At 44.5% G+C, this 27321-nt stretch overlaps 3 protein-coding genes across 3 annotated transcripts in view; 2 read left to right on the top strand and 1 right to left on the bottom strand.

The window, feature by feature from the left end:
* The window catches only part of BMERB1 (bMERB domain containing 1), a 70214-nt gene extending 60257 nt beyond the window's left edge, over positions 1–9957 (bottom strand). Inside the window, exon 1 of the mRNA XM_049789224.1 lies at positions 9696–9957. Coding sequence (XP_049645181.1) covers positions 9696–9801 — 106 coding nt within the window. The 5' untranslated portion in view covers positions 9802–9957. The remainder of the gene's footprint in view (positions 1–9695) is intronic.
* Positions 1–27321, top strand: part of EIF4EBP2 (eukaryotic translation initiation factor 4E binding protein 2) — a 445368-nt gene that overhangs the window by 167280 nt on the left and 250767 nt on the right. The gene's annotated exons all lie outside the window — the stretch shown is intronic.
* LOC126029853 (N-acetylmuramoyl-L-alanine amidase-like) lies at positions 10301–23080 on the top strand. The gene is given in 3 exon segments (XM_049788109.1): positions 10301–10409; positions 22348–22470; positions 22473–23080. Coding segments are annotated over 3 exon segments (618 nt in total). The 3' UTR covers positions 22859–23080.

Raw genomic sequence — 27321 nt, 5'->3', positions numbered from 1 at the left:
TCACTTGCCAGCTCTCTTGTTTCTTGCTTATATGCAGGAAGGTGCTATGAACTAAATGTTTAAATCCTTCTGGCATCCACTCTGCAAGGTACACATGAAAAGTGAGCCTTGGGGACCAGTGAGGGTGCAACAATCTGGGTGGATGCAAAGCCCCCTTGGCATGTGGGAGCCCCGAATTCAATCCCCTGCATCACATGATACCTCAGCACCGCAGGGAGCAAACCTCGAACGTGGAGCCTTGAGAAGCTTCCCTCTCCCCACCCGCAAAAATCTATATATAAATTTAAACTTTTTGTTTTGTTTTGTTTTGTTTTGATTTGATTTGGGGTCACACCCAGCAGCACTCAGGAGTTACTCCTGGCTCTATGCTCAGAAATCGCTCCTGGCAGGCTGAGGGGACCGTATGGGATGCCGGGATTCGAACCACCATCCTTCTGCATGCAAGGCAAATGCCTTACCTCCATGCTATCTCTCCAGCGCCTAAGTTTTAACTTTTAAAAAGAAAATGGGCTGGGGCTGGAGAGATAGCATGGAGGTAAGGCGTTTGCCTTTCATGCAAGAGGTCATCGGTTCGAATCCCAGCGTCCCATATGGTCCCCCGTGCCTGCCAGGAGCAATTTCTGAGCATGGAGCCAGGAGTAACCCCTGAGCACTGCCGGGTGTGACCCAAAAACCACAAAAAAAAAAAAAAAAAAAAAGAAAATGGGCTACATCGGGTAAGGCATGCAATGGACTGCCTTGCATGCAGTCAACCCCAGCTATTCCCTGTACTTCCTAGGATCCCCTGAGCTGTGCCAGCAGTGTTTTCTGAGTGCAGAGCACAGATGGGTTTAGGCCCATAAAATAGAATAAAATTAAAAATAGAATGTAGGGGCCAGAGCAGTGGTACACGCGATAGAGCATCTGCCTTGCACGCCTTAACCTAGGATGGACCAGGATTTGATCCCCAGGCATTCCATATGGTCCCCCAAGCCAGGAGCAATTTCTGAGTGAATAGCCAGGAGTAACCCCTGAGTGTCACTGGGTGTGGCCCAAAAACCAAAATAAATAAATAAAAATAATAAAAATAGGATGAAACTTTTCAGAGAGGTTTGGCTATTTGCATCAGGTGGAGCTAGATTCAAATCCTCTTCATGAATTATAGAGAAACAAAGTGCTCATGTTTTTGCTCCTGGGATAGATATCCATATATCATATGATATTCATATCATATTTATAGCCATATATTAATCCTCTCTGACTGGGCTTTTGGGGATAACATCAGCAGAACTAAGGGACAGAGTCTTTTTCAAGCTGTTGTTGCTCTGGAACATGAATTTTTTTGGGGGGTGGGGAGGTCACATCAGTGACGCTCAGAGGTTATTCCTGACTGTGTGCTCAGAAATGGCCCCTGGCAGGCTCAGGGGACCATATGGGATGCCAGCAATCGAATCACCGTTGGTCCTGGGTCAGTTGCTTGCAAAGTACACTACCACTGTGCTATCTCTCCAGCCCCCTAGAACACAAATTTATCTAAGACCCTTTGCTTGCTCTCTCAGGTTTTTCACTAAATACATATTTTCTCTTTCTCTCCTCACACATCTTTCTAAGTAAATTACATTCAATAAAAAATGATTTTGCTTCTCTCACACACACACACATGTCTGTGAAGTAAGGAATGGGGATCTGGTACCAAGTCACGTGCACCACGTGACTTCCTGGACATCTTGACTGCAACCTAAAATCCCTAAGTGACTCTGGGGCCCTGAGCATGGAAGGCGACCCTAGTGGTTCCTCACAGTACAGGGGCTGGAGCATCTTCATCCTCACCATACCCTGAAAGCATTGCTGGGCTTAACCTCTGTGATTCCCCAAAATAAATAGCAAATGAATAAAATGGAGCTACATAGATGTGTACATATAGCTTAGATGTGTACATATAATTGGGGTTGGTTAGGGCTATTTTTTTGTGTGATTTTTCTTTTTTCTTTTTTCTTTTTGCCCATAAGGTATTATTTGTTTTTTTTCCAACTGGGTATGTAGCTTCATGGCAGAGTACATGCCTGGCATATGAGATCTTGGGTTCAATCCCCAATTCATGCTCCCCAACATAAATAAAACAAGTTTGCTAGATCATCACCCCTACTTCTATCTACCCCTCACATTAGCCCTGTCCTCCCTTCTCATCCCCCATATATCCCATAACAATTCACTGTTCATTCTTTCCATTTTTCCTCCATGCCAATAATATCAGCCATCATACAAACAGAGAGTTATGGATAGATTGAAAATAAAACAGAGCCAACCATATAGAGTTTGCTTTACAAATGTGAGATACTATTACAGGGGCCGGGCGGTGGCACTAAAGATAAGGTGCCTGCCTTGCCTTCGCTAGCCTTGGACGGACCGCGGTTCGATCCCCCGGTGTCCCATATGGTCCCCCAAGCCAGGAGCAACTTCTGAGCGCATAGCCAGGAGTAACCCCTGAGCGTCATGGGGTGTGGCCCAAAAACCAAAAAAAAAAAAAAAAAAAAAAAAGAGATACTATTACAAACACTTTCCTGCTCAATAATACAATGATGTGGGCTTGAATTTATTCACTTTTAATGAGACCATAACATTTCAGGGCATGGGGTAGAGTGAACAATCATTGAGAATATTGCTCTTCAAGCCATGATTTTTTTTTTCAGTTTGGAGGTTGTTACTTATATACTGGAGTCCTAGGAGTGGAAGATAACTGATGAGTCCTTCCAATTCTAATTGCTCTTATCCGGTTGTTTTCCCCCAAAGACTAACACTCACCAGTTCCACCAGCAAAGACTAGAATGAGTCTATTTTCCACATGGAATTAAAAGGTCTTAGAAGGACACCAGAGTGAGAGCACATTGGGTAAGGCACTTCTTGCCTTCCACACAACCAACCTGGGTTTGGTCCCTGGTATCCCATTGGGTGTCCCCAGCACTGCCAGGATTAATTCCTGAGTGCAGAGTCAGGAGTAACTAACCCCTGAGCATTTCCAGGTAGCCCCCAAATCAAATAAATAAATAGAAATAAGATAAAAGGTCTTAAAAGACCAATCCACTTTATAAGCTAGTGTCGCATATGTGTACAGTGCACCCCAACCTAGCCCCCTAGGATAAAGGGGGCATCTACTAGGCACTCAGCCCAGCTTATCCACACCATGAAATTCCTAGGGGACTTCCATTTGGCTATCACCTTGCCTCTTCTGGGAGCTAGCTTTGGGTCTGCCCTGGCCATTGGCTTTTCCCTACTAGGCACTCAGCCCAGCCTATCCACACCATGAAACTCCTGGGGTACTTCCAGTTGGCTATCACCTTGCCTCTTCTGGGAGCTAGCTTTGGGTCTGCCCTGGCCATTGGCTTCTTCCCTTATATCAGGGAAGCAAGAAAAGTAAGCTCAGTGTTCCATCAGGAGGGAACCAGCAGAACTTGGAGAGGCTGACACACATATTCTCTGCTATTTCAAAACACCATGGGATCCTTTGCACCTCTAGCTCAGTTCTGTATATATGGATTGAAAGAAAAGCTTCCAGGATTCTGGGCACAGTAGTAGGCATGCTCAGAAAGAGCCATGAATATGCCATTGGGGAATGGGAGGTGTCCTTGAGAATACTGGAACTCACAGAAGGCAGAATCAAATCACTATACTAGGTTGCTGCCTCCAACTTGGCTTAACCCTATTAAGACTTGTCTTCTTTGTTTTGTTTTTTGTTTTTGGGGCATACCCGGCATCACTCAGGGATTACTCCTGGCTCTACATTCAGAAATTGCTCCTGGCAGGCTCGGGGGAACATATGGGATGCCGGGATTCGAAGCACAGTTCTTCTGCACACAAGGCAGACACGTTACCTCCATGCTATCTCTCCGGCCCCAAGACTTGTCTTTTTTTTTTTTTTTTTTTGGTTTTTGGGCCACACCCGGCATTGCTCAGGGGTTACTCCTGGCTGTCTGCTCAGAAATAGCTCCTGGCAGGCACGGGGGACCATATGGGACACCGGGATTCGAACCAACCACCTTTGGTCCTGGATCGGCTGCTTGCAAGGTAAACACCGCTGTGCTATCTCTCCGGGCCAAGACTTATCTTCTTGAAGGTCAGCAAAAACATGCCAATAGTCAGAGGGGAAACAGCCATCCATTCTGAATTCTATTTCTGAGGGGCTGGGGAGTGGCATGCAGGGACTGAATGATACTTTGGGGGTGCTTTGGGATTGCAGTTTTGAAAACAGGTATTGTACCCCTCCACTCCCTTTGCACCACCTAGACTGGAGGGCTGGAAGGGGAATGAACAAATATAAAATTGTAGAGACTTAAAAGTGTAAGACCTGGAGCTTTGACACATCGTGAAAAGGTTCCCACCAGCTAGCTAATTAACATATCCATCACCTTGCACATTTATCTTTGTTCCCACTTACAGGGAAGAACATACTTTCTTGGCAAATTGCAATTATATAACACAAAGGTTAGCAATGCTAGCTAGTACTGTAGCTCTCAGACCTCAAGTACCTTCTAGTCCAAAGGTTGTGCTTTTTTTTTTTTTTTTGGTTTTTGGGCCACACCCGTTTGACGCTCAGGGGTTACTCCTGGCTATGTGCTCAGAAATCGCCCCTGGCTTGGGGGGACCATATGGGACGCCGGGGGATCGAACCGCGGTCCGTTCCTTGGCTAGCGCTTGTAAGGCAGACACCTTACCTCTAGCGCCACCTTCCCGGCCCCAGGTTGTGCATTTTTATCTATTTTTATATACCTCTTACCCCACTCTTTTATTCCTTATTTGTATAGGTTTTTGTTGTTGTTGTTTTGTTTTGTTTTGTTAAGGCTGGAGAGCCACATGTAGTTGACTCTGGTTCCATCCCTGGCACTGCATATGGCCTTCTGGACCCTCCAAAATAAAATAAAGGGGGAAAAAGAATTCCATATTTAGAATTTCAGGCAGTATCTGTCTCTCAGGTTTGTTCTAGTGAGCAGCTTTGCATTCGAGGTTCATTCTTGTTCCAAACTCAGTCTTTCCTTCTATTTTAGGGCTAATTAATAGTCGGATGTGGGATTATGTTATTCATGTGTATGTGGCCTCTATGCCAGACTTCCTTCATCTACCGATCTATGGCTTTTATATCTCCATTAATGTGAAAAATGGGCATCCATGGGCCCTGAGAGATAGCACAGCGGCGTTTGCCTTGCAAGCAGCCGATCCAGGACCAAAGGTGTTTGGTTCGAAGCCCGGTGTCCCATATGGTCCCCCGTGCCTGCCAGGAGCTATTTCTGAGTAGCCAGCCAGGAGTAACCACTGAGCACCGATGGGTGTGGCCCAAAAACCAAACCAAACCAAACCAAACAAAAAAAAATGGGCCATCATGAATACAGGAGGGCAGATATCGCTTCAAGATCATGTTTTCAGGTTTCTATACTCAGAAGGAAGATAGCCAGACCATATTCTGCTTCGGGAACTTCTTACTGAGGTACAATCATTCTCTCAAGAATTTATCACAGGGGCCAGAGACATAATACAGGTGTTTTCCCTTGCATGCTGACATTGGTTTAATCCCTGGCACCGCATGGTCTCCCAGAACCTCCAGGAGTGACTCCCGATCACAGAGCCTGGACTAGTTTCGAGTACTGGCAGTTGTGGCCTCCCACAGAAAATATAAAGGAAATGAAGGAAATAGAGTGAGGACTGTATCTATTCTCAGTATCAGCATCTATTTTCACCTGGATTCTCTGCAGGACCATCATTAGCATTTAAAGCTAGACAGCTTAAGTCCAGCTCTCACATGGCTACTCTCAAGACGTGGGAATTTTAACAAGTTTTATAACCTTGATGAGCTTCAGTTTTCTCTTCTGTCAAAAGAGAAATATTGAGCCACAGCAATATCACAGTGGGGAGAGTACTTGCCTTGCACATAACCCACCTTGATTCCATCTCCTGCATCACCTATAAGCCCCTGAGGCCACCAGGAATGATTCCTGAGTACAGAGCCAGGAGTAAGCCCTGAGAATCCCTTGGAGTGGCCCCCAAACAAGGAGAACAAAAAATATTATCTTTTTTGGGGGGTGGGGTCAAATCCAGCAGCATACAGGGGTTACTCTTGGCTCTGCACTCAGAAAGCAGTCCTGGCAGACTCATGGGACCATATGGGGTGCTGGGAATCGAACAGAAGTTCGTCCTGGGTTGGCCACATTCAAAGCAAATGCCCTATCACTCTTCTATTGCTCCAACCCCAAGAACAAAAAATATATTCTGCTGACCTCAGAGAGTGGTCGGCATGAGACTATATCAGGCTCTGAGCTAAAACTCATCAACCACTATTATTATTAATAGGTGTTTAATTATTAATTAAATAATAGGGACCTCATCTTCAATGAGGACATGAAGAAATGTTTGCCAGAAAGGGAACTTGGAGTTAGGAACTTTAAGAGGAATGGAGTTAATCATGTGTATTCCCCCCCAAAAAAAAAAATCATGTGCATTTGACACTCATGCTGGTTCAAACCAGCCTCATCATCTCCATGGTCTGGTCTTACAGTGCCAGTCGCAAGTTACACTTTCCAGTGCCCAACCGAGGCTCTAGCTAGCATCATAAAAGATAAACACAACTTTTGAGTCCCTGGGTTTGTTCTCTCACCGAACTTCTGCATGCAAGGCAAATGCCTTATCTCCATGCTATCTCTCCGACCCCCAATTTTGCTTTTCAGATAAAATGGTGAATATCATATGTGGGATAAAAACATAGTATAAGGAATAGAGCCATTACATAGCCCTAAGGTAGGGGATTTGCCCAGGTTCAAAGCCCAGCATCCCATAGTGTCCCCAGCACACTGCTACCTGAGTGCAGAACCAGGAGTAATCCTTGTGGCCCCAAAAGAAAAAAAAATGTAGCATGAAAATAATATCCAAAAACAATAGAAATAATGCCAGAAGAACTGGTCCATAGTAGGAATCTTATCACAAAGGGGAAAGGGGGAGTGCAATTAGGGCAGAGAAGGGCATGTCAATGAGAGGTACAAATGATCACTCTGGACAAGAACTGGGTGCTGAAAGGTGGGAAAATGATAGACATAATACTTTTCAGTAACAGTATTGCAAGGCACCATGCAGAAAAGAAATAAAGGGAAGTGGAGAGAGAGGAAGTAGAGGGAAGGAGAAAAGGGGGAAAGGGAGAGAGAGAGAGGAAGGGGAGGGATAAGAAAAGTATCTACTATAGAGGCAGACTGAAAGGTAGACTGGAGACATTCGTGACAGAAATTGTGCATGAAGAAATGGATGTTGGAACTTCGTATGACTGAAAATCAATCATCAACAACTTTGTAAACTGAGTATCTCACAGAGATTCAATTTAAAAAATGAAACTGAAGTCGAATTGTGGACTCAAAGGAGGTTGTGAGGGTTTCCAGGAACTGACCTATGCTGTCACTTTAGTGCAAGTTGTTGGTTTGTGTAATTCTTGCAAAGGACAAAAGCAGGTCATAAAATGAGAGAAGCAGATGGTAGAAGCTGAACATTAAGCTTAACCTTAAGCTCTGTAGACAGTGTTATGGAATCTTCACCATTATAGTATAGGCTAGGTGCTGTTATTATCACCATTTCAGAAAACAAAGATTGGAGGAGATGTAGAAATGAGCTAGAGCAAGGCATAGGCACAGGCAGTATTTCCTGAAGTTGCTCATCCACTCTGTTCTGCCCTGACATTCATTCAAACCAGCCGTGAGTTCTGGCCACCAACAGAGCTGTCACAGACTTGTACAAATCATGGGAGGAGTACCGGAGTTGCTTGGGCTTACAAAGCTGCCCAGGCAATATGAGAGCAATCAGTCTTGGTGGTAAAAAAGATAGGGCTCTGGGGATGGGGTCTAAGACTCGAGGACCCACTTCTCACTGCCAGTTCCCCACCTCAGCAGAGCGAGAATGAGGACATGAGAGACTGTGGTGAGAATTAGTTGAGATGATACAGTTCAAATTTTTAGCACAGGACCTGGTGGACAGTAGGTGAGCCAGACCTGGCAGGCAGCCATTGTGGGCATAATTTAGAGCTTATAGAAAGCCAGACCCTCAATCTGGTACAAGTAAGTGTCTAAGTACAAAAGAAAAGGCAAAAGTAAAAAAGAAGCAGGACCCAGAATTTGAAGATGGAAAAAGAAAAGAGCACTTCTAGATTTCAGGTGAGAAACTAAGACATCTGCAGGGAAATTCCAACTAGACTCCTCGAGAACACAGCTGAGCCTTTCTGGGAGGCTGTTGGGAATTTGCCATGAAAATTTTTGTCCATGAAAGTGCTCACCGGATACATCTTTGTACCAGGTGATGGGGAAGCATATCCTATTGTACTTTGGTCCAACCTAGATGGGGGGCAGGGATGAGTGAAGGGATGCCCAGATCCCCAGGACAGGATTTCCTGGCTTTCCATCAGGCTTTCCTGATGGATTGGAGGGGCTTGGCTGGGCTGGCCTGGACCCGGCTCAGTAGAGTGGGGATAGGAAATCAACTATGTTCTAAGGAGGACACAGTTTTTTTGCCTCTGGACTTTTAGGGGCCAGACTTCGCTCAGCCGGTCCTAATCACTAAACCAGCGTTTTTCTCAACCACTATGCCGTGCACACTAGTGTGTCGTGAGATATTGCCTGGTGTGCTGTGGAAAAAAATTCCAATTTCATCTGTAACATGTGGCTTTGGTTCACAAATAGACCAATAGACACACAAATAGACCAAAGCGCATGTTACGGACTATAAATATCAGCTTTGTGTTCAGCCAAACGAGCCCAGGTTTCGCACTGAGTAAGGGAACAGAAATATGAACAATCATAAAAATTCATAATAAAGTAACTATAAAATAATTTTTGGTGTTTACTTGATTCCTATTCGAGAGAATTACATCATATATAGTCAATTGAGGCACCGAGTTAATTTTTTTTAACGTTTTCTAATGGTGGTGTGCCTCATGGTTTGTTTTGTTTTGTTTTGTTTTGTTTTCATGAAAAAAGTGTGTCTTTGCACACAAAAAAAGTTTGAAAAACACTGCACTAAACACTAAAATCCTTCCTTTCTTTGGCTATGATGTTGACCCCAAATCCGGTGGAGAAAACCAGCCAACGCGGTCTCTCCTCATTACTGCCTTTTAGGAGGGCCCCCCAAACCAAGACTTTGATTGGATCAAAGGAGAAGAGAACCGGGGAGGGTGCAGGGGGACCCTCCTCCTAACCCTTTCCCTCCCGCCCATCCCCTAGCCGAAGGTGGGCAAAGATGCTCTGAGAATTCCAGCTGTAACTCCAAGCTCTCATCACGGTGGGGAGCGGGCCTGCCCTGCTGCACCCCCAAATACACACATACCCCGGGCATTCCGCTTTGCAAGAAGGTTCAGCAACCCAGCCCACCCAAGCCAGAGAACCTACTCTCCACTCGGCTGCTAGGGAAGGGGAGGCACCAGACTTTCCAGGACCAGAGCCGGGATTCCCCGATGCTGTGCAGCCAGCGCTTTCCCCGAGCCCCCGGGGCGCAGCCGAAGGGTGCCCCCTTTTGTTCGTGGGAGAGCGCAGGCAGCCCAGCTCCCCTCCGGCTCTGCCAGCACCACTGCGGAGGCGCTTGCAATGGTGCTGGTGGTGGTGGGCCCAGGATCCCACCGGTTCCAGCGCACCGATCCTCGACCCCCTCCCTCCATCATTCCAACATCTGGCCAGCCCTCGGCCTGGGCGCACCCGACTACTCACTTCTCCCCAGTCCCTCCGCTTTCCACGCCGTCTCCTCCACCGCCCCATAGCGCCGGAGAGGCTTCTCGGCTTCCCGATGGGTGGCCAGAGATTGCTTTAGTTCCATCGCGGGGTCCCTGCGAGCAAGCGGCTCGGCGGGTCTCCCTCTACTCCATACCCCGCGGGCTGCAGGCAGGGAGGCGGCTCCGGCTAGCAGCGCTTTTCAGAGGCCGGGCGCTAGTGACGCGGCTCCATCTCTTCCGCCGCCTGAGCTGGGAGCGCCGCCAACTGGTACCCAGACCGGGAGGGGAGAAGATGCAGGGCGCTTGCGCAGTGGAGGCGGGCTGGGGATGCAGGTGGGGCAGGCTTTGGGGGCTGGGTAGAGAATAAAGGTGGCAGATGATAACGCCAAGAACACCATCACCAACCAAAATAGAATCAACGCAGAGGATGCAAGAACAGGGCCCAGAGCAGCGTGGAGCTGGTGACTCGTGATGGGAGAGCACTGGGGTAGACTTGTGATCAACTGTTCTCCAGCTGCTGGGCTGGGACATCTCTCTCTGTGTGTTAATGTATTTTGGGAGGCCAAAGAGTATGTGGGCTAGGTCCATGGGTTTAGTGTGGTGATGGGTGAGTTTTCTGGAGACTGTATTGACCCTCTGAATTTGAAACGGGACAGTCTTGTAAGGGAAGAAAGGGAACTAGTCAGCATGGATTATGCCCAGTTTACACCAAGTGAGGCTATTTCTTTTCGCTTTTTTCTAAACTTTATTTATGTATTGGTTGGTTGTTGGGCCACACCCAGCGGTTGCTCAGGTCACTCCTGGCTCTGCACTCAGAAATCGCCCCTGGAAAGCTGGGGAACCGATGGATGGGATGCTGGGAACCCAACCAGGTCCCTCCGGGTCCGCAGTATGCAAGGCAAACGCCCTACAGTTGTGCGATTTCTTCAGTCCTGAGGATATTTCTAATTCAAGTATCTCAAAGCTGCTTTGAAGATCAAATCCTAATGGATTAAAGACCTGGATACCAGACACAGAACTATAACGTATGTAGATAACGTATGTAGGTAAAACACTCCATGACATTGAGATTTAAAGGCATCTTTAAGGAGGAAATACCACAGTCCAAACAAATGGAAGCAAAGATAAACAAATGGGACTATTATTAAACTGAGAAGTTTCTGCACCTCAAAGGAAATAGTGCCTAGGATAGAAAAGCCTCCCACAGAATGGGAGAAACTATTCACCCAATACCCATATGATAAGGGACTAATATCTAAGATGTACAAGGTGCTGACAGAACTTAACAAGAAAAATCTACCCCATCAAAAAGTGGGGAGAAGAAATAAACAGACACTTTCTCAAATAAGAAAAAAGGCACATGAAAAAATGCTCCACATTACTAATCATCAGGAAGATACAAATCAAAACAACAATGAGATACCAATTCATGTAACAGAGACTGGCACACAACACACAGCACATAGAACAATCAGTGCTGGTGAGGATGTGGGAGAAAGAAAATCTCATTTACTGCTGCTGGAAATGATGTTCAGTCCAGTCTTTATGGAAAATAATTGGAGATTCCTCAAAAAACTGGAAATTGAGCTCTGATATTGTCCTGCAATACCACTCCTACGGATATACCCTAGGAATAAAAAAAAAATACAAAAATGCCTTCTCCATGCCTATATTCATTGCAGTACTATTTGCAATATCCAGAATCTGGAAACAACCCAGATACCCGACAACAGATGAGTGGCTAAAGAAACTGTGGTACAGGGTGCAAGCAGTGGTGTGTTTGCCTTGCACACGCTAACCCATGCTATCTCTCTGGCCCCTCATTTTCTAATATTATAAGCTGTGTCATTAAGCTATTCATGTAGGCCCCTTCTTCCTTCCTGATGTGTGCTTGCAAAGCTATAAATTTTCCTCTCAGTACCGCTTTTGCTGTGTCCCATAAATTCTGATAATTTATGTCTTTATTGTCCTTTGTTTTCAAGAATATTTTGATTTCCTCTTTGATTTCATCTCTGACCCACTGGTTATTCAGTAGTAAGCTGTTTAATTTCCAGGTGTTAAAGTTTTTCTTCTGTGCCCCTTTGTAGTTCACATCTAATTTCAGTGCCTTATGATCAGCAAAGAGATTCTGCATGATTTCTACCCTCTTGATTTTATGGAGATATGTTTTATGGGCCAGCATGTGGGCTATCCTGGAGAATGACCCATGTGCATTGGAGAAGAATGTATATCCAGGTTTCTGGGGATGGAGTGCCCTATATATATCTACTAGCCCACTCTCTTCCATTTCTCTTTTCAGTGCTAGTATATTTTTGTTAGGTTTCAGTCTGGTTGACCTATCAAGGGGTGACAGAGCAGTGTTGAGGTCTCCCACAATTATTGTGTTGTTATTGATATAATTTTCAGATTTGTCAACAATTATATTAAATACTTTTCGGGTCCCTCATTGGGTGCGTATATGTTTAGGAGTGTGATTTCTTCCTGTTGTACATGTCCCTTGATTAGAACAAAATGTCCATCTTTGTCCCTTACAATTTTTATGAGTATAAAGTTTATGTCATCTGATATTAGTATGGCCACTTTAGCTTTTTTAAGGGTGTTGTTTGCTTGGATGATTTTCCCCCACCTTTGATTTTGAGTCTATATTTTTTGGGTTTTTTTTTTTTGTATTTTTGGGCCACACCCATTTGATGCTCAGGGGTTACTCCTGGCTAACTGCTCAGAAATTGCCCCTGGCTTGAGGGGACCATATGGGATGCTGGGGGATCGAACTGTGGTCCTTCCTTAGCTAGCACTTGCAAGGCAGACACCTTACCTCTAGCTCCACCTCTCCTGCCCCTTGAGTCTATGTTTGTTCTGACTATTCAGGTGTGTTTCTTGTAGGCAGCTGAAGGTTGGATTTCGTTTTTTGATCCATTTAGCCACTCCGTTTCTCTTAAATGGTGCATTTAGTCCATTGACATTGAGAGAGATGATTGTCATGGATTTAGTGCCATCTTTGTGTAGAAGTTTGGTGTGTCTGTTGGTCAGTCTTGTCTTAAAGTAGACCTTTCATTTTTTCTTTTAAGGCTGGTTTTTAGTTTGTAAAGTTTCTAGGCTGTTGTTTATCTATGAAGCTATGTATACTCCCTTCAAACCTGAGTGAGTCTTGCTGGGTGCAGTATTCTAGGTGAAGCATTTATTTCATTGAGTTTTGTCACTATGTCCCACCACTGCCTTCTGGCCTTGAGTGTTTCTTGTGACAGGTCTGCTGTAAATCTTAAGGATGCTCCCTTGAATGTAATTTCTCTTGTTGATCTTGCTGTTTTCAGTATTCTGTTCCTACCTGTAGGATTTGTCAGTGTGACTAAGATGTGTCTTGAGGTGTTTTTTCTTGGATCTCTTTTAGCTGATAATCTTCAGGTGTGCAGGATTTGATCACATGTAGTCTTTATCTCTGGTAGTTTTTCTGTAATGATGTCCTTGACTGTTGATTCTTCCTGGGTCTCTGGGATTCTGATGATTCTTACATTGTTTCTGTTGAGCTTATCAAAGACTTCTATTTTCATCTGTCCACATTCTTTGAGTAATTTTTCCATTGTCTGGTCATTTGCTTTAAGGCTTTTTTCCAATCTCTTCTACTGTATGGAGTTGTCATGAATCTTATTTTTCAGCTCACTGATTCTATCCTCAGCTGCTGTTACTCTGTCGGAGAGTCTTTCCACTGAGGTTTTCAATTTGTCTACTGAATTTTTCAAACCTGTTATTTCAGTTTGGAGTTTTCTGATTTCTATCTTCATATCCTCTTGATTCTTATTAGTGTTTCATTCAACTCGATCTATGCTTTCTTTGAGTTCTGTGAACATCTTCCCTATTTCTTCTCTAAACTCCATATCTGAGAGACCATCTAGGTGGCTGGCCATTTTCGGGTCATCAAAGTTGCCATCTTCATTCTCTATGCTGTGTGTGTTGGCCTGAGTTATTTCTCCAATGTCACGCTTATATTATGTGTTTTTTCTACATGCTGTGTTGGTATTTATTGGCTAGATAATGTGCTTGCACTCCTCTGGCTCCACCCTTTGTGGGCAGAATGACCCATCTCAGGGAAGAATGCTGCACAGGATCAAGTCCCAGGGCAAAGCAAGCATAGAAAAGGCCCAAGATGTCTGCCGTGTTCCGAAGAAGACTAGCCCTCAGGGAAGAATGCTGCACAGAATCAAGTTCCCAGCTGAAGCAAGCAGAGGAAAAAAAAGCCCAAAGATATTGTTTTAAAAATTTTAAATTAAAAGGACATCCAAAGCTGCTTGGAACTTGGGACTTTTCTTTGAAGGCCCAGGAAGTTGGCTTCATTCACCAAGCAAGTTGCCACTCAAGTGCAGGCCAATCATCAGCTAGTTTGACCATGAGAAGAGTAGTGATGTGTATTGACTTTGAACTTAACAGATGTTCAGGAGTTCTGAGACCACCAGGACCATACCTGGCAGGGCTTGAGCATCCCAATTGGGCTACATTTTTTTTCAGACAAGAAGACACGATGAGCAACTGAGCAACAGAACCAATGGGGAGGAGGAGGGTTGGGCAGGCAGGGGCAGGGGTAAAGGCAGGTCCAGGCAGGGTCCTCAAGGTAGGCTGGCAATATCTCTCTCAGGAGGAGGCCCAGTCGGCTTGGGGTCACTGTCATTGCCTTTGCCTTCGAACATCATGACTAGCTTGAGGACTGCAGATCATTTCCCCAGCATCATGTTCACAAAGTCTCGGTAGGAAATGGTGTCGCTGCTGCCGGTCACCTCCGAGATCATCTTTTTCATTTCCAGGTGTGTCCTAGGGACCCCCAGCCAATTGGGCTACATTTATACTTTCCTATCTCATACTCCATCCCTGGCCTGCACATGTGCTGAAAAGTAACCAGATGTTAAGCACTCAGCAGTCAAAACAGATACTGTTAGAGGGTCTGGTTTTGTGAGAATGAACTGGACTCCTGGACGGGTTATTTGTCAAAGTCACATACTGACCAAGCATGCACAGCACTGACTTACATTGACTCACTACATGGCCTGGGTAAGGTTATTCTGGTCTTTGGGGTGGGTGGTGGAGTCTAAAAGAAGATGAGAGCTTGGTTAGTATTTTTAAGATGTCACCTAGAGCAAATTGTGATATCCACATAGCCTTGTAGCAGCTAGTAGCAGAAGTTTTTGTAAAGAAAAAAAAGCTATTTTTGTGGGGCCAGAGCAATAGCACAGTGGGGTGTTTGCTTTGCACATGACTGACCCTTTTTCAATTTCCAGCATTCCAGGGGGCTCCCCAAGCCTGCCAGGAGTGATTTCTGAGCTCATAACCAGAAGTAAGCCCTGACCACCACCAGATGTGGCCCCAAAACAAACAAAAAAGTATCAAAGCTATTATTGGGCCGGAGTGCCACGGCCTCTTTGTCTGGACACTTCAGGGAGTTAGCTGGGTTCCCAGAAAAATGAGTGCAGGTTTTGGCAAAGGAAGGAAACACACTTAGTTGTTGTAGTGGCTCATAATTGTGTGTCTGTTTATTGTATGCCACATGGTGTATTTAAACATGAATTTTACATGTGAGAGACTGCCTTCATCTGCTTTCCTGCAAGGTTAAAAAATTGTATTTTCTTGTTAGCAACAAGGTTTATCAGTACATACTGTTTGATCTATAAGTTTCTTCACAATAGATAATTCATAGGCCCTTAGTGTAGGTTACAAATCTTCTGAATGGGGGTCAGAGAGCTAGCATAGAGGTAAAGCGTTTGCCTTGCATGCAGAAGGTCAGTGGTTCAAATCCCGGCATTCCATATGGTCCCCCAAGCCTGCCAGGAGTGATTTCTGAGCGTAGAGGAAGGAGTAACCTCTGAGCACTGCCAGGTGTGACACAAAAACAAACAAACAAACAAACAAACAAAAACAAATCTTCTGAATAATAAATTCTAATTAAAAGACAGAGGGGAGTTGAGCCAGAGGCTTTTCTGGTATCTAAGGGCAAACTTTAACATCTCAAAGTTTTTTAATCCTAGGCTGAACCTTGGGTGTCAATTCTGATATAAATTAAGATTAGCAAGTTTGCCAGCTGGTCCTACAAAGGTCTCCTTTCATCTGATCGAGTCTTTAACTAACTGTACTTTGAAAATTACTGTTAGTTTTATGTTTCTCTTGATGCTGATTTTCCCAGGTAAAGTGATATTTAATTTTGTCATCTGGAAGTAAATGCTCAACTATATACACACTTAACACAGCAGCAGGGAGATTCTTATTAGGCCAAATATATGTTTGCAACTATTGTTTGAAACTATTACTAAGCTTGAGAAATACCACCTACACTTTTCAAGGAAGCAACCTCTCTTAGAGGTTTTTCTTAGCCATCCACACTGTGGGAGCCCAGTGGGCCTTCTGATTTTAACTTTTCTTAAATTATGGCAGCAGTACCGAAGAGATAGTACAGGGATAAAGGCACTTTGCTTGGCATGCAGCTGACATGGGTTTGATCCCCAAGCATTCCTCCTGGTCTCCAAAAACCTTCAGGAGTCCTTCTGGAACATAGATTCAGGTGTATGTCCTGAGTACAATCAGGTTTGGCTCAAAATCAATGGAGGTAAGAGTGTGGGAGGAAGAGGAGAAGGGTCATTTTAGGTGGAGAGGTGGCCCAGAAAACTGGAGTGGAGTGAATTCTATACACTGACACATTAAATACTAGATGCCCCAACATTCTATATTTTAATGATAAATCAAAAAAATTTAAGGGAGGAAATAATTATGTTTACATTTTAATCCATTTTACCTCCAAATTTAGCTATCACTCAAAGTGAGGGGATGAAGGGCCTGCTCTTCATTAGTATGCAAATTTTTACATTTAAAAGTACATCGATGAACAAGTAGCATTTAGTTTCCCAAATGTAGTAATGTTCTAATGTCAAAAAAAAACAAAACAAACGTATTGGTATATTAACAGATTAAAGGTGAAAACTGCATCAATAACTATAGGGAAAAAGCATTTGAAAAAAAAATTGGTAAGTTAACCCTGGGGTTTGCTGTTAACCTACAAGAACAAAAGATCACTTCCTAAACTTTCTAGGATTATCAGCAACCACAGCAACAATCACATTTATGTAGAACTTTAATTACCATCTTAAAGTCTAGAATAGAGGGAGGCTGCTCACTGTCCCCACACCTGAGGTTGCCCTGGCCTCACTATAAAGGGAAGAACTGAGGCATAAAAATTGAGTCAAGGGCCAGAGTAATAGTACAGAGGACAGGGTGTATACCTTGCATGCAGCTGACCTAGATTAAATCCTTGGCATCCCATATGGTCCCCCAAGCTGGCCAGGAGTGATTCCTGAGAAAAGAGTCAGGAATAAGCCCTGAGCAAAGTCAGGTGCATCTCTCAAACAAACAAACAAACAAACATACAAAAAGAACTGAGGGCAAGAGTTTACAAAGATTGTCTAAGCTCACTCCTTTTTGGTCTTCTATACACCATCAAGAGTGAACCCTGACAGATGGACTCTTAGGGGTCCTCAGGCCTCCCCCCTCCCTCTGTACTCCAGGGGGGAGGTGGTTACATGGAAAGGCACTAAAAAAGTAACAGTCAGTTAGTTAGGTGATTTAGACATATGAAACCTAACAAGTCACAAGTGGGTTCCATAAGGGAGTTATGTTATGGAGTTGGAAGTAGCAGAAATAACTGATGACTCGGTGAGTTAACTGAGTAGTGAGTTAGATGTAGATCTAACCAATGTAACAGTGAGTTTAATGAGAAACATTAGTTGAGAGTTAGATGTAAAAGATCTAAGAGATGGAACTATGTAATTGCATCCATTTGAGTACATGCAGCATGGGTCACAGTGAGTAGAGTGAGTTAGATTCTAAAAGCTGAATCAGTGTGCAGAGCCAGCATGTTAAGTTATAGGTTTAACAGATCTAACATGCAAAATTGGTTTAACCGAGTTAAGTCAATTTTTTTAATTATCTTTATTTAAACACCGTGATTACAAATATAATTGTACTTGTATGATTACAGTCATGTAAAGAACACCCCCCTTTACCAGTGCAGGATTCCCACCACCAATTTCCCAGATCTACCTACTCCTCACCCCAATCACACCTGTACTCGAGACAGGCTTTCTTTTTCCCTCATTCATTCACATTGTTATGATAGTTTTCAGTGTAGTTATTTCTCTAACTGCACTTATCACTCTATGTGGTGAGCTTCATGTCATTACCTGCACCTACATGGGAGGATGGGAGGAAGTAAGGGTTTGGACTGAGGCAGTAAAATATTAGTAGGGAAGTAACAAGGTCCCAATATAAGATGGATATTATGGATATATGCACACAATACTACCAATATGAAAACAAAGAAAAAAATTTCCACTGACTGTGCCAACATAAACCAGTGCTAGAACAGCCTGCCCTCCTCCCAGAGCGCATTCACATTAGTGTAGGGAGAGATAGGGGGAAAGCCTGTTGACCCCTATAGAGTCCACCTAGACCGCTGCCCAGGGAAAGACTGAAATCCAGGGGAGAAAAACACTATATCTGGCAAGAGCTGGTCTTCAGAATCAAAGAGGAAACCAGAAGCCAGATGTCTGCTCGCCCTCCTCCCTATGCACCTCCCCCCTGGAGTACGGAGGGAGGGAGGAACCTGAGGACCACTAAGAGTCCACCTGAACCGACTTCTGGCCATCTGAGCTGGCACCCAGGGAAGGCCTGGAGTCAGGGGGAAAAGACAAGGATGGCTGGGGGCCTGCCAAGCCTCCCAGCACTCCCCAGGCTAGGGAGAAAGGTTCTGGTATGGGGGCTCCCCAAACCCCATACCTGGCAAGAGCTAGCTGTTTCCTAAGTTTTAGATTATTAGAGGAGCCATCTTGATTTCTGTAAATATGGGGGTGTACTGCAAAATTTGTCCATTGGTAAGGCTGTAGATTGCTTCTTACAATGTGCAGAAATGGAATTCAGGGGTTACAAGGGTGTGGGTCCTGGAGAGATTACAGTCCTTGGTGTCTGTAGGCTAGACTGGCTCAGTAGAAAAGAGGCAGAGTGCATGGCTGCTGTTCTTTATAAGTCTCTGGGTTCCCAATCACACGGTAGGAATTGGTCCCACCTTCATTGTCAGGGACATCTTACTGGGTGTGGGTCCCGAAGAGATTACAGTCCTTGGTGTCTGTAGACTAGGCTGGCTCAGTAGAAAAGAGGTAGAGAGCATGGCCGCTGTTCTGTAGAAGTCTCTGGGTACCCAATCACACGGCAGGAATTGGCCCCACCTTCGTTGGGCAGGGACATCTTACAGGGTATGGGTCCTGGAGAGATTACAGTCCTTGGTGTCTGTAGGCTAGGCTGGCTCAGTAGAAAAGAGACAGGAGTAATTTCTAAGTGCAGAGAGCCAGGAGTATCCCCTCAGCACTGCCACTCCCCTTCGCACTCCTCAGGAGCCCCCCGGGTGCACAGACCTCCCAGGTGCCCCCGGCCCGGCTTTCCTGCCACCAGCTACGCGTCAGGCCTGGCTGAGCGGAGGGGCGGGTCCAGCCCTAGTTAAGTCAATTGAGTTGACTTATGGAACAGTCATACAAGGTAGTTACATAAGGAGCAAATAGTTCTTTTTGAAAGTGAGTAACATTGAGTGGTGCTGTTGTAAAGCCTGTACTTTTGTTGTTGTCGGAGGAAAGTCTTAAAAGCAAGCCTGACAACGAGGAAATGGGAACAACTTGAGCTAAGAACAGGTTGTCTTACCTCACCATCTAATGATAAGACAAAATCAGAAGACTTGTCACCTTTTGGTCTGTGCAAAAGTCAAGATCGCTATCTACAGATGACTGACTATGACAACCATGACTGGGCAGAACGTTATCTTGGGACCAGTAAAAAAGCCCTACTCTAGGTTTTGGTCTGCAATCTGTACAACAACCAAGATCTCTAATTCAAGAGGTCTGACGGAGGCAATTGCAAGTGAATGGGTCTTCTGGAAACATAACGAAAGACTCTATCCCAGGCTCCATACTAGGATTAGCACAATACCAAGACCATAAACTACAGAAGATGGATTAAAACGACAGTGAAGGAACAGAACTTCTAGAACCACAAAGGAAGTCTTCATCATAAGCTCCGTTCCTGGACCTGTGCAGATACCAAGATCTCTAGATACAGAGGTCTGGTTTTATCACTCATGACAGAACTGAAGCCTTCCATACATCACAAAGACATCGAGGGGAGAGTAAATGCTAGGAGTCTATAGGTATTCCCATGACAGTATACTTCAAGGGTGGGGAAACCCTGTAGCTTTTAGCCAAGGGAATTCCCTCTCTAATGTCCCCAATATTTACTGTGCCTATGCAGGAAAAAAAAAACAGCACAAAATAATCTTTTTTATTTATCTATTTATTATTTTGATTTCTTTGTTTTAGTTTGGATATTAAAGTTGTTGTCTCCATATTTTTATTTCTTTTTTCTTTTTCTTTTCCTTTTTGCACTCTGATATGTTTTGTTTCAAAACCGTGGTTATTATGTGGTGCTTGTCTTTATTGCTGTAGTGCTCACTGGATTTTTTATTTGATATCTCCTTTTGTATGATTGTGGTGTTTCACTTCCTTTTTCCTTTTCCTCTCTCTAGAAGTACTCTGCCCATTTTCAGCTTATTTGATTTTTACCCCATTTTACTGCTTTTCTTTTCTTCAAACAAAACCACATAACTTGAACTATCTAGTTCTGCCTCCCAAATAGAAGGGGAAATAATGTAGGATATCAAAACCAAACAGTTGAATGATCACTAAGTAGTAAGCTAGAAACAGAGGGGACCACTTATACTAGCAGCCCGGGGGGGGGGGGGGTGAGGGTGGTGGATATGGGATGCAAGATGGAAACAGGAGTGGAGGGAGGACAACTTTGGTGATGGGAATTCCCCCTAATACATTGTTAATATGTACCTAAAATGTTACTGTGAAAAATATGTAAGCCACTTTGGTCAAAATAAAAATTATAAAAAAATTAAAAAAAACTAAAAAAAAAAAAAAAAGAAGCAAGCCACTGGTTTCTTAGATATATCTAACCATAATAATAAAATGGGCCACCAGTTTGGTGTTCAGTCCCTCTCCACCTTCCCGCTGCTCTACTACCCCTCCAGCCAGCCTGTCAACTGCCCCAACTGACTCCCAACTCCAATTTCCGCCCACTCTTTTTAAAATCTCTTAACAGCTCCGCTCAGGTCACAGGTAGAACAACATACATACAATAATTCCCCCTTCTTTAGAAAAGCAACAATACCCTAAAGTAACACGACATCAATTCCTAAAAGTAAAAATTAGTACTCCAGGGGGGAGGTGCATGGGGAGGAGGGCAGGCAGACATCTGGCTTCCAGTTTCCTCTTTGATTCTGGAGACCAGCTCTTGCCAGGTATGGGGTTTGGGGAGGCCCCATACCAGAACGTTTCTCCCTAGCCTGGGGAGTGCTGGGAGGCTTGGCAGGCCCCCAGCCATCCTTGTCTTTTTCCTCTGACTCCAGGCCTTCCCTGAGTGCCAGCTCAGATGGCCAGAAGTGGGTTCAGGTGGGCTCTTAGTGGTCCTCAGGTTCCCCCCTCCCTCCATACTCCAGGGGGGAGGTGCTTGGGGAAGAGGGCGAGCAGACATCTGGCTTCTGATTTCCTCCTTGATTCTGGAGACCAGCTCTTGCCAGGTATAGTGTTTTTCTCCCCTGGATTTCAGTCTTTCCCTGGGCACCGGTCTAGGTGGACTCTATAGGGGTCAACAGGCTTTCCCCCTATCTCTCCCTACACTAATGGAAATGCGCTCTGGGAGGAGGGCAGGCTGTTCTAGCACTGGTTTATATTGGGACAGTCAGTGGAAATTTTTTCTCTTTGTTTTCATATCGATATTATTGTGTGCATATATTCTATATATCCATAATATCCATCTTACATTGGGACCTTGATACTGCCCTACAAAGCTCATTTCTAATATTTTACTGCTTCAGTCCCAACCCTTACTTCCCCCCCCCCCATCCTTCCATGTAGATGCAGCTAATGGCATTAAGCTCACCACATAGAATGATAAGTGCAGTTAGAGAAATAACTACACTGAAAAGCTATCATAACAGGGGCCAGGCGGTGGCGCTAAAGGTAAGGTGCCTGCCTTGCCTGCGCTAGCCTTGGACAGACCGCGGTTCCATCCCCCGGTGTCCCATATGGTCCCCCAAGCCAGGAGCAACTTCTGAGCACATAGCCAGGAGTAACCCCTGAGCGTTACCGGGTGTGGCCCAAAAACCAAAAACAAACAAACAAACAAAAAAAAAAAACAAAAAAAAATATCATAACAATGTGAATGAATGAGGGAAAAAGAAAGCCTGTCTCGAGTACAGGTGTGGATGGGGTGGGGAGTAGGTAGATCTGGGAAATTGGTGGTGGGAATCCTGCACTGGTGAAGGGGGGGGGTGTTCTTTACATGACTATAATCATACAAGTACAATTATATTTGTAATCATGGTGTTTAAATAAAGATAATTATTAAAAAAAAAAAAAAGGAAAAGAAGAAGAAAGACAAGCCAGAGCCAGAGAGAACTCAGTAGGGCCAGGCTTGATCCCCTGAACACAGAGGCCGGAGTAGTTCATGGAGCACTGCGGGGCGAGTTGCAGGGTCTGCCCTGGCTCAGCCACCTGCCCTCCCAGCCCCTGCAGGCTGCCCAGCCATCCACCCTCGCTGCCGCTGGGACGCGGCACCCTACAGGGGCAAGCCCAACCCGCTGCAGCTGCCGCTCGCAAACCTGTTCGTGCATCACACGTACAACCCGGGCGCGCCTTGCACTGCGCCCGCTACCTGCGCTCCATGCAGCTATTCCACCAGGTCACCCGCGGCTGGGACAACATCAGCTACAGCTTCGTGGTGGGTTCCGACGGCTACGTGTACGAGGGCCGTGGCTGGCACTGGCTGGGCGCCCACACTCGAGGCCACAACTCCCGGGGCTTCACCGTGTCCATCATCAGCAGCTACAGCCAGAAGCTACCCTCGGAAAGGGCCCTGCTTGTTGTTAGCCAAGACCTCCCGCGCTGTGCCATGCGCGCAAGCCTCCTGCGCCCCGACTACGCTCTACTGGGCCACCGCCAGCTGGTGCCCACCGAGTGCCCAGGGGAAGCTCTGTTCCAGCAGATTCGCTCCTGGCCACACTTCTCTGAAACCTTGAGACGGTGAATGCCGCAGATCTGAGCCGCTGTGACCGATCCCCGTTGTTCCTTATCTGAGACCACCCCAGTGACCCCCCGAAGTGCAGGGCTGCAGACATGGGACAGGGGACTGGACTCTCCTTCCAGGTGGCCCCATGCCCAGCACCGCTCCCAGACGGTTCAGGGAGCCCTGCCAGGAGTGGGCCCTGAGCCCTTGCTGGGTGTAACCCCAAATAAAGAAATGAAATAACAACAACAACAAAAAAAGTAAAAATTAAAATGGGGAAGAATATTAATTATAAGAGTCAAAAGACTTTCTGGCGTGGGAAGGATCTCTTTCCTTCCTGGGAGCCGAGCCAGGAGGTCCTGCCAGCATGGCGTTTGGCAGCCCTCCGCCATGCCAAAGGCTGCTTTAACCAGGCCTAGGAAGGGGTGCGGGACATAGGTCACAATAGGTTATGGCATTAGGACTTATCAGGGAAGTTTCCTTATTAATCTTGTCCATTGTGAAACCACGAGGCCCGTGTGGAACATTATAAAAAATATATGGATGTCATTGTGTTTCATCTGCTTGTCATTATCTGAACGCCGTCCAGGTGCTCGTTTTATTCCTTTACTCCCTCACTCCCATTTCTTGTTACCTCACATTTAACCATTTTCTGTACTAATGATTTTTGTTTTGGCCAAGGTAGATTACATATCTTTCACAATAATTTTTGTGTGGAGTTTGAAGCTTCAGCAGGCAACGCATCACGGCAAGGTTCCATTCTGTCGGATTTTTGGCCAACATAAGTTGAAGATGCAGCCTCGGCAGCCCCCCACAGCCTTCTCTCTCCTTCCTCCCCATCCCCAGGGTTATTCCTGGACACCTGCTCAGGGTCCCAGCAATTGGTTTCCAGTGAGGTGCAATTTAAAAGAGACCCCAGGCTTCCTTGTTCCTGCAAGGGGCTGGGAGGGGTCTGCTGAACTTGCAACTTCCAGCAATTAAGAAGCAAAAGCCTCTCAGGGAGTCAGAAATTTCAGCAGGCAACAAGGGGAGGACATGACTCCATGCTCTCTTCGCTTGTCCAATCACAGACGAAAGTGGTATCTCAAAAACACCACCTCCCTCTTGACTATTTCTAAAACATAAAAGAGTCACGTGTATCTCCTTTGTATATCTCAGATGTATTCCCTTAACATCTATAACTCTTGTCGAATATCCTCATATAGTGACAATTTTGCCCACTGGATTTGTTATTTGATTGTTTGATTTTCCCCCTTTGAGATCTGTTTTATAAGCAATACTGGTAGAAGAGTATCGCTGTACAGATTTCATGTTTGTACCAAGTTATGGGGAATTTTGGACTTTATTTGTCGGCCCCCAGATGCACCAAAAATATCTTGTGGCATTGCTTCTCTTTTGCATGGGCACATTAAAATGGGAAAATAATACATATGCAAACAAGTTCTTATCTAATAGAGATGGAAACACAAATTTGGTAATGTAATTAGGCCTTTTACCATGAACATTGGCATAATGATTTGGCTCAGGCCTCAGAAGAATAGGCATTGCCCACACACACCTGAACAATGGATACCATCTATGGAAACAACCACAATTGTCTTTAACATTACCAGGATCCAAGCCTCTACCAGGGAAGATCTACCACTGCCTTGGCATTGACTTACTCCAGAGTGCTCCCAATACTCAGACAACTCAGCAACAATGTGCATACAGGGCAGATCACTCCGCATTTAATGGTATGCTGAAACTAGAGGATGCTCCACATCAGCCTGACATCGATAAAAAAAAAAAAAGCACAGAATCCAGAGTCTTTAAATATAAGACTCTGATACCAACAATAGCTAAAGTGTGAAAAAGTTTCACTGGGACCTTGAGAATGACTGGAGTTGGACGAACTGGTATGCCTGGAACCCAGAGTCTGTCTTATGCCAATAAGCTTCTAGGGTGAGGCCTTTTTGTAATCAGATCAAGGAGTTTTTCTCCATTTTCCCATTTTTCTGGACCTAAGCAAACAATGGCGATTCCCACTATCACACCTTTAATATATATTTTTTTACTCTTATCCTTTAAGAAAAAAAATACAATTTACTGAACTTAAAAACAAATAGTAGTAGTAGAATGCCTGTCTCGAATACAGGCAGGGGATGGGAAGGGGGAGGGGGTAATGTTACACTGGTGAAGGGAGATGTTCTGGTTATGACTGTAACCCAAATATGATCATGTGGGCCCGGAGAGATAGCACATGGCGTTTGCCTTGCAAGCAGCCGATCCAGGACCAAAGGTGGTTGGTTCAAATCCCGGTGTCCCATATGGTCCCCTGTGCCTGCCAGGAGCTATTTCTGAACAGACAGCCAGGAGTAATTCCTGAGCGCCGCCAGGTGTGGCCCAAAAACCAAAAACCAAAAAAAAAAAAAAAATATGATCATGTTACTTAAATAAAAATATATTTAAAAAAAGAGTCAAAAGAAGGCTAGTAGCAAGTATAATTTCAAAGGATTACAGACATAAGAAAAATACTAAAGGTGAATTTTCTACAGTTCCAATGCCAATCTGCAACGATGAGGGGTCTGAAACTCCGATACATCGGTCCAAAAACACTTGAGGAGTCTGGAAAAGCAGGTCACAGCTTGGTACAGGATACAAAACTCCAAAAGCCAAGGATTTCTTCCTCACGCTGAAATCATGAGGCTTGTAGTTGCAGGTGAAGGAATTCTGTGGGGAGAGAGGCCGGGAAATAAGATTTCTGCAAGCTGGCCTTGAATATAAAAGAAAGTCTCTTTTTGTGTCCCTGTGCAGGAGAAAGTCTCCAGGTCAAACAACCTGTCTGGGCTGATAGTGCCACAAGCATTGCAACCACTATCTTTACATGCTTCCTGATTTAATGATGCCATGGGCATTGCTATGCTATCCTTTCGTGCTTCCTGATTTAATGATGCCATGAGCATTGTTATACTAACTTTACATGCTTCCTGATTTACTGATGCCATAGGCATTGGAACTGCTATCTTTGCATACCATCCAAATCAATGATGCCATGTACTTTGTGACTGTTGTCTCTGCATAACATCTTGTTGCTGTAATGTCTAAACTGTATTACCCACATTCTTTTTCCCCCCTAAATTTTTTCCTTAAATGCCTTGTCCCTACCTTCAATAAATGAAGTCCATTGCTCTGACAATGCTTCCCTTGTGAGTGGTCTGTGGCTCACAGTCTTCTCTCTCTTTCTCGAGTCTGGGCTGGAAGAGACCCTTACCCACCCTTGCATCGGCCTCGTCGGGGGACCTGGCACCAGAACCCTAAAGAGATGATTTGCACAAATGAAGGAATTCCTGAAAATTAAATGTTAAGGACTAGAGGGAGAGAGAGAGGGAAGGAATAGCCGGCAGACTGTTTAGATGAGTAACTTCAAATTAACAAAATATTTTTTCAAAGGCAGCGTAGAGCAAATCTGAAAGAGAATTTTATGCACAATACAAACATGTAAAACACTACTATAAGTCTTGAACAATAACTCTATAATGGTCAATCATAGAATAGGAGCGCTGTAAAGGGAGTCCACCTAGAAAGTATCATTATGTCAAAATTATGTCTTCACTTCCATCTTGAAACCTAACCTGAGGAAAATAAAGATGTTCGAATAAAAGAATAAAAGTCGTTAAATATACCTTAAGAAACTGTTACATAACAACATTAATATGGTGAGAAATTTTTCTTTCAGGTGAATCTTGAGTAACACAAATTAGATTGTAAAATTTTATGATTAACTATGACCTAGAGCAATAATAAAATTTAGACATAAATTCATCATACAAGTAATTGAAATGGGAATCCATCATTTTCCATCCTTTTTAGTGATCATACCTGTGAAAAGAACCATAGAGCATTAATAGCAACTGAAGAGGAAGTGAAATGATTATCTGGCGTTCATTGTAGATCTCCGAGAAGTATAAAACAAGATGTTTGCTGCTGTGGATATTACTGATGTATTAGGGACTTTTTTGATCTTCTGGTCATCAAAATTGACCCAGTGTTGTCTTGCAGCAGTTTTACGGTATGATGTACAGTGCCCATAGTGAACTTTAACATAGTGGTATGATATTGATGATGAATTATATTTTTCAATCTTGCTTTTACTCTCTGGAGTGAATACTACAAGGTTGAGGTTTTCTAAAGGAAAATTCACATAAGTGTGTAGTTTATAATTTGTTTGCCATCAAAAGCAAAATGTTTCAAATGTACAATTAGTACTGGTGGCAGTTTCCATATGTATTTTTTTTTAAATTCTTTCTAGGGCTGGAGAGATAGCATGGAAGTAGGGCATTTGCCTTGCATGCAGAAGGACAGTGGTTCAAATCCCGACATCCCATATGATCCCCCAAGCCTGCCAGGAGTGATTTCTGAGTGTAGAATGAGGAGTAACCCCTGAATGCTACTGTGTTTGACCCAAAAATTAAAAACAAAAAAAAATAAATAAAATTCCTTCT

This window comes from Suncus etruscus, chromosome 15, assembly GCF_024139225.1.
Source record: "Suncus etruscus isolate mSunEtr1 chromosome 15, mSunEtr1.pri.cur, whole genome shotgun sequence".
Classification (NCBI taxonomy): Eukaryota; Metazoa; Chordata; class Mammalia; order Eulipotyphla; family Soricidae; genus Suncus; species Suncus etruscus.
This window is presented reverse-complemented; position numbering and strand designations above follow the sequence as displayed.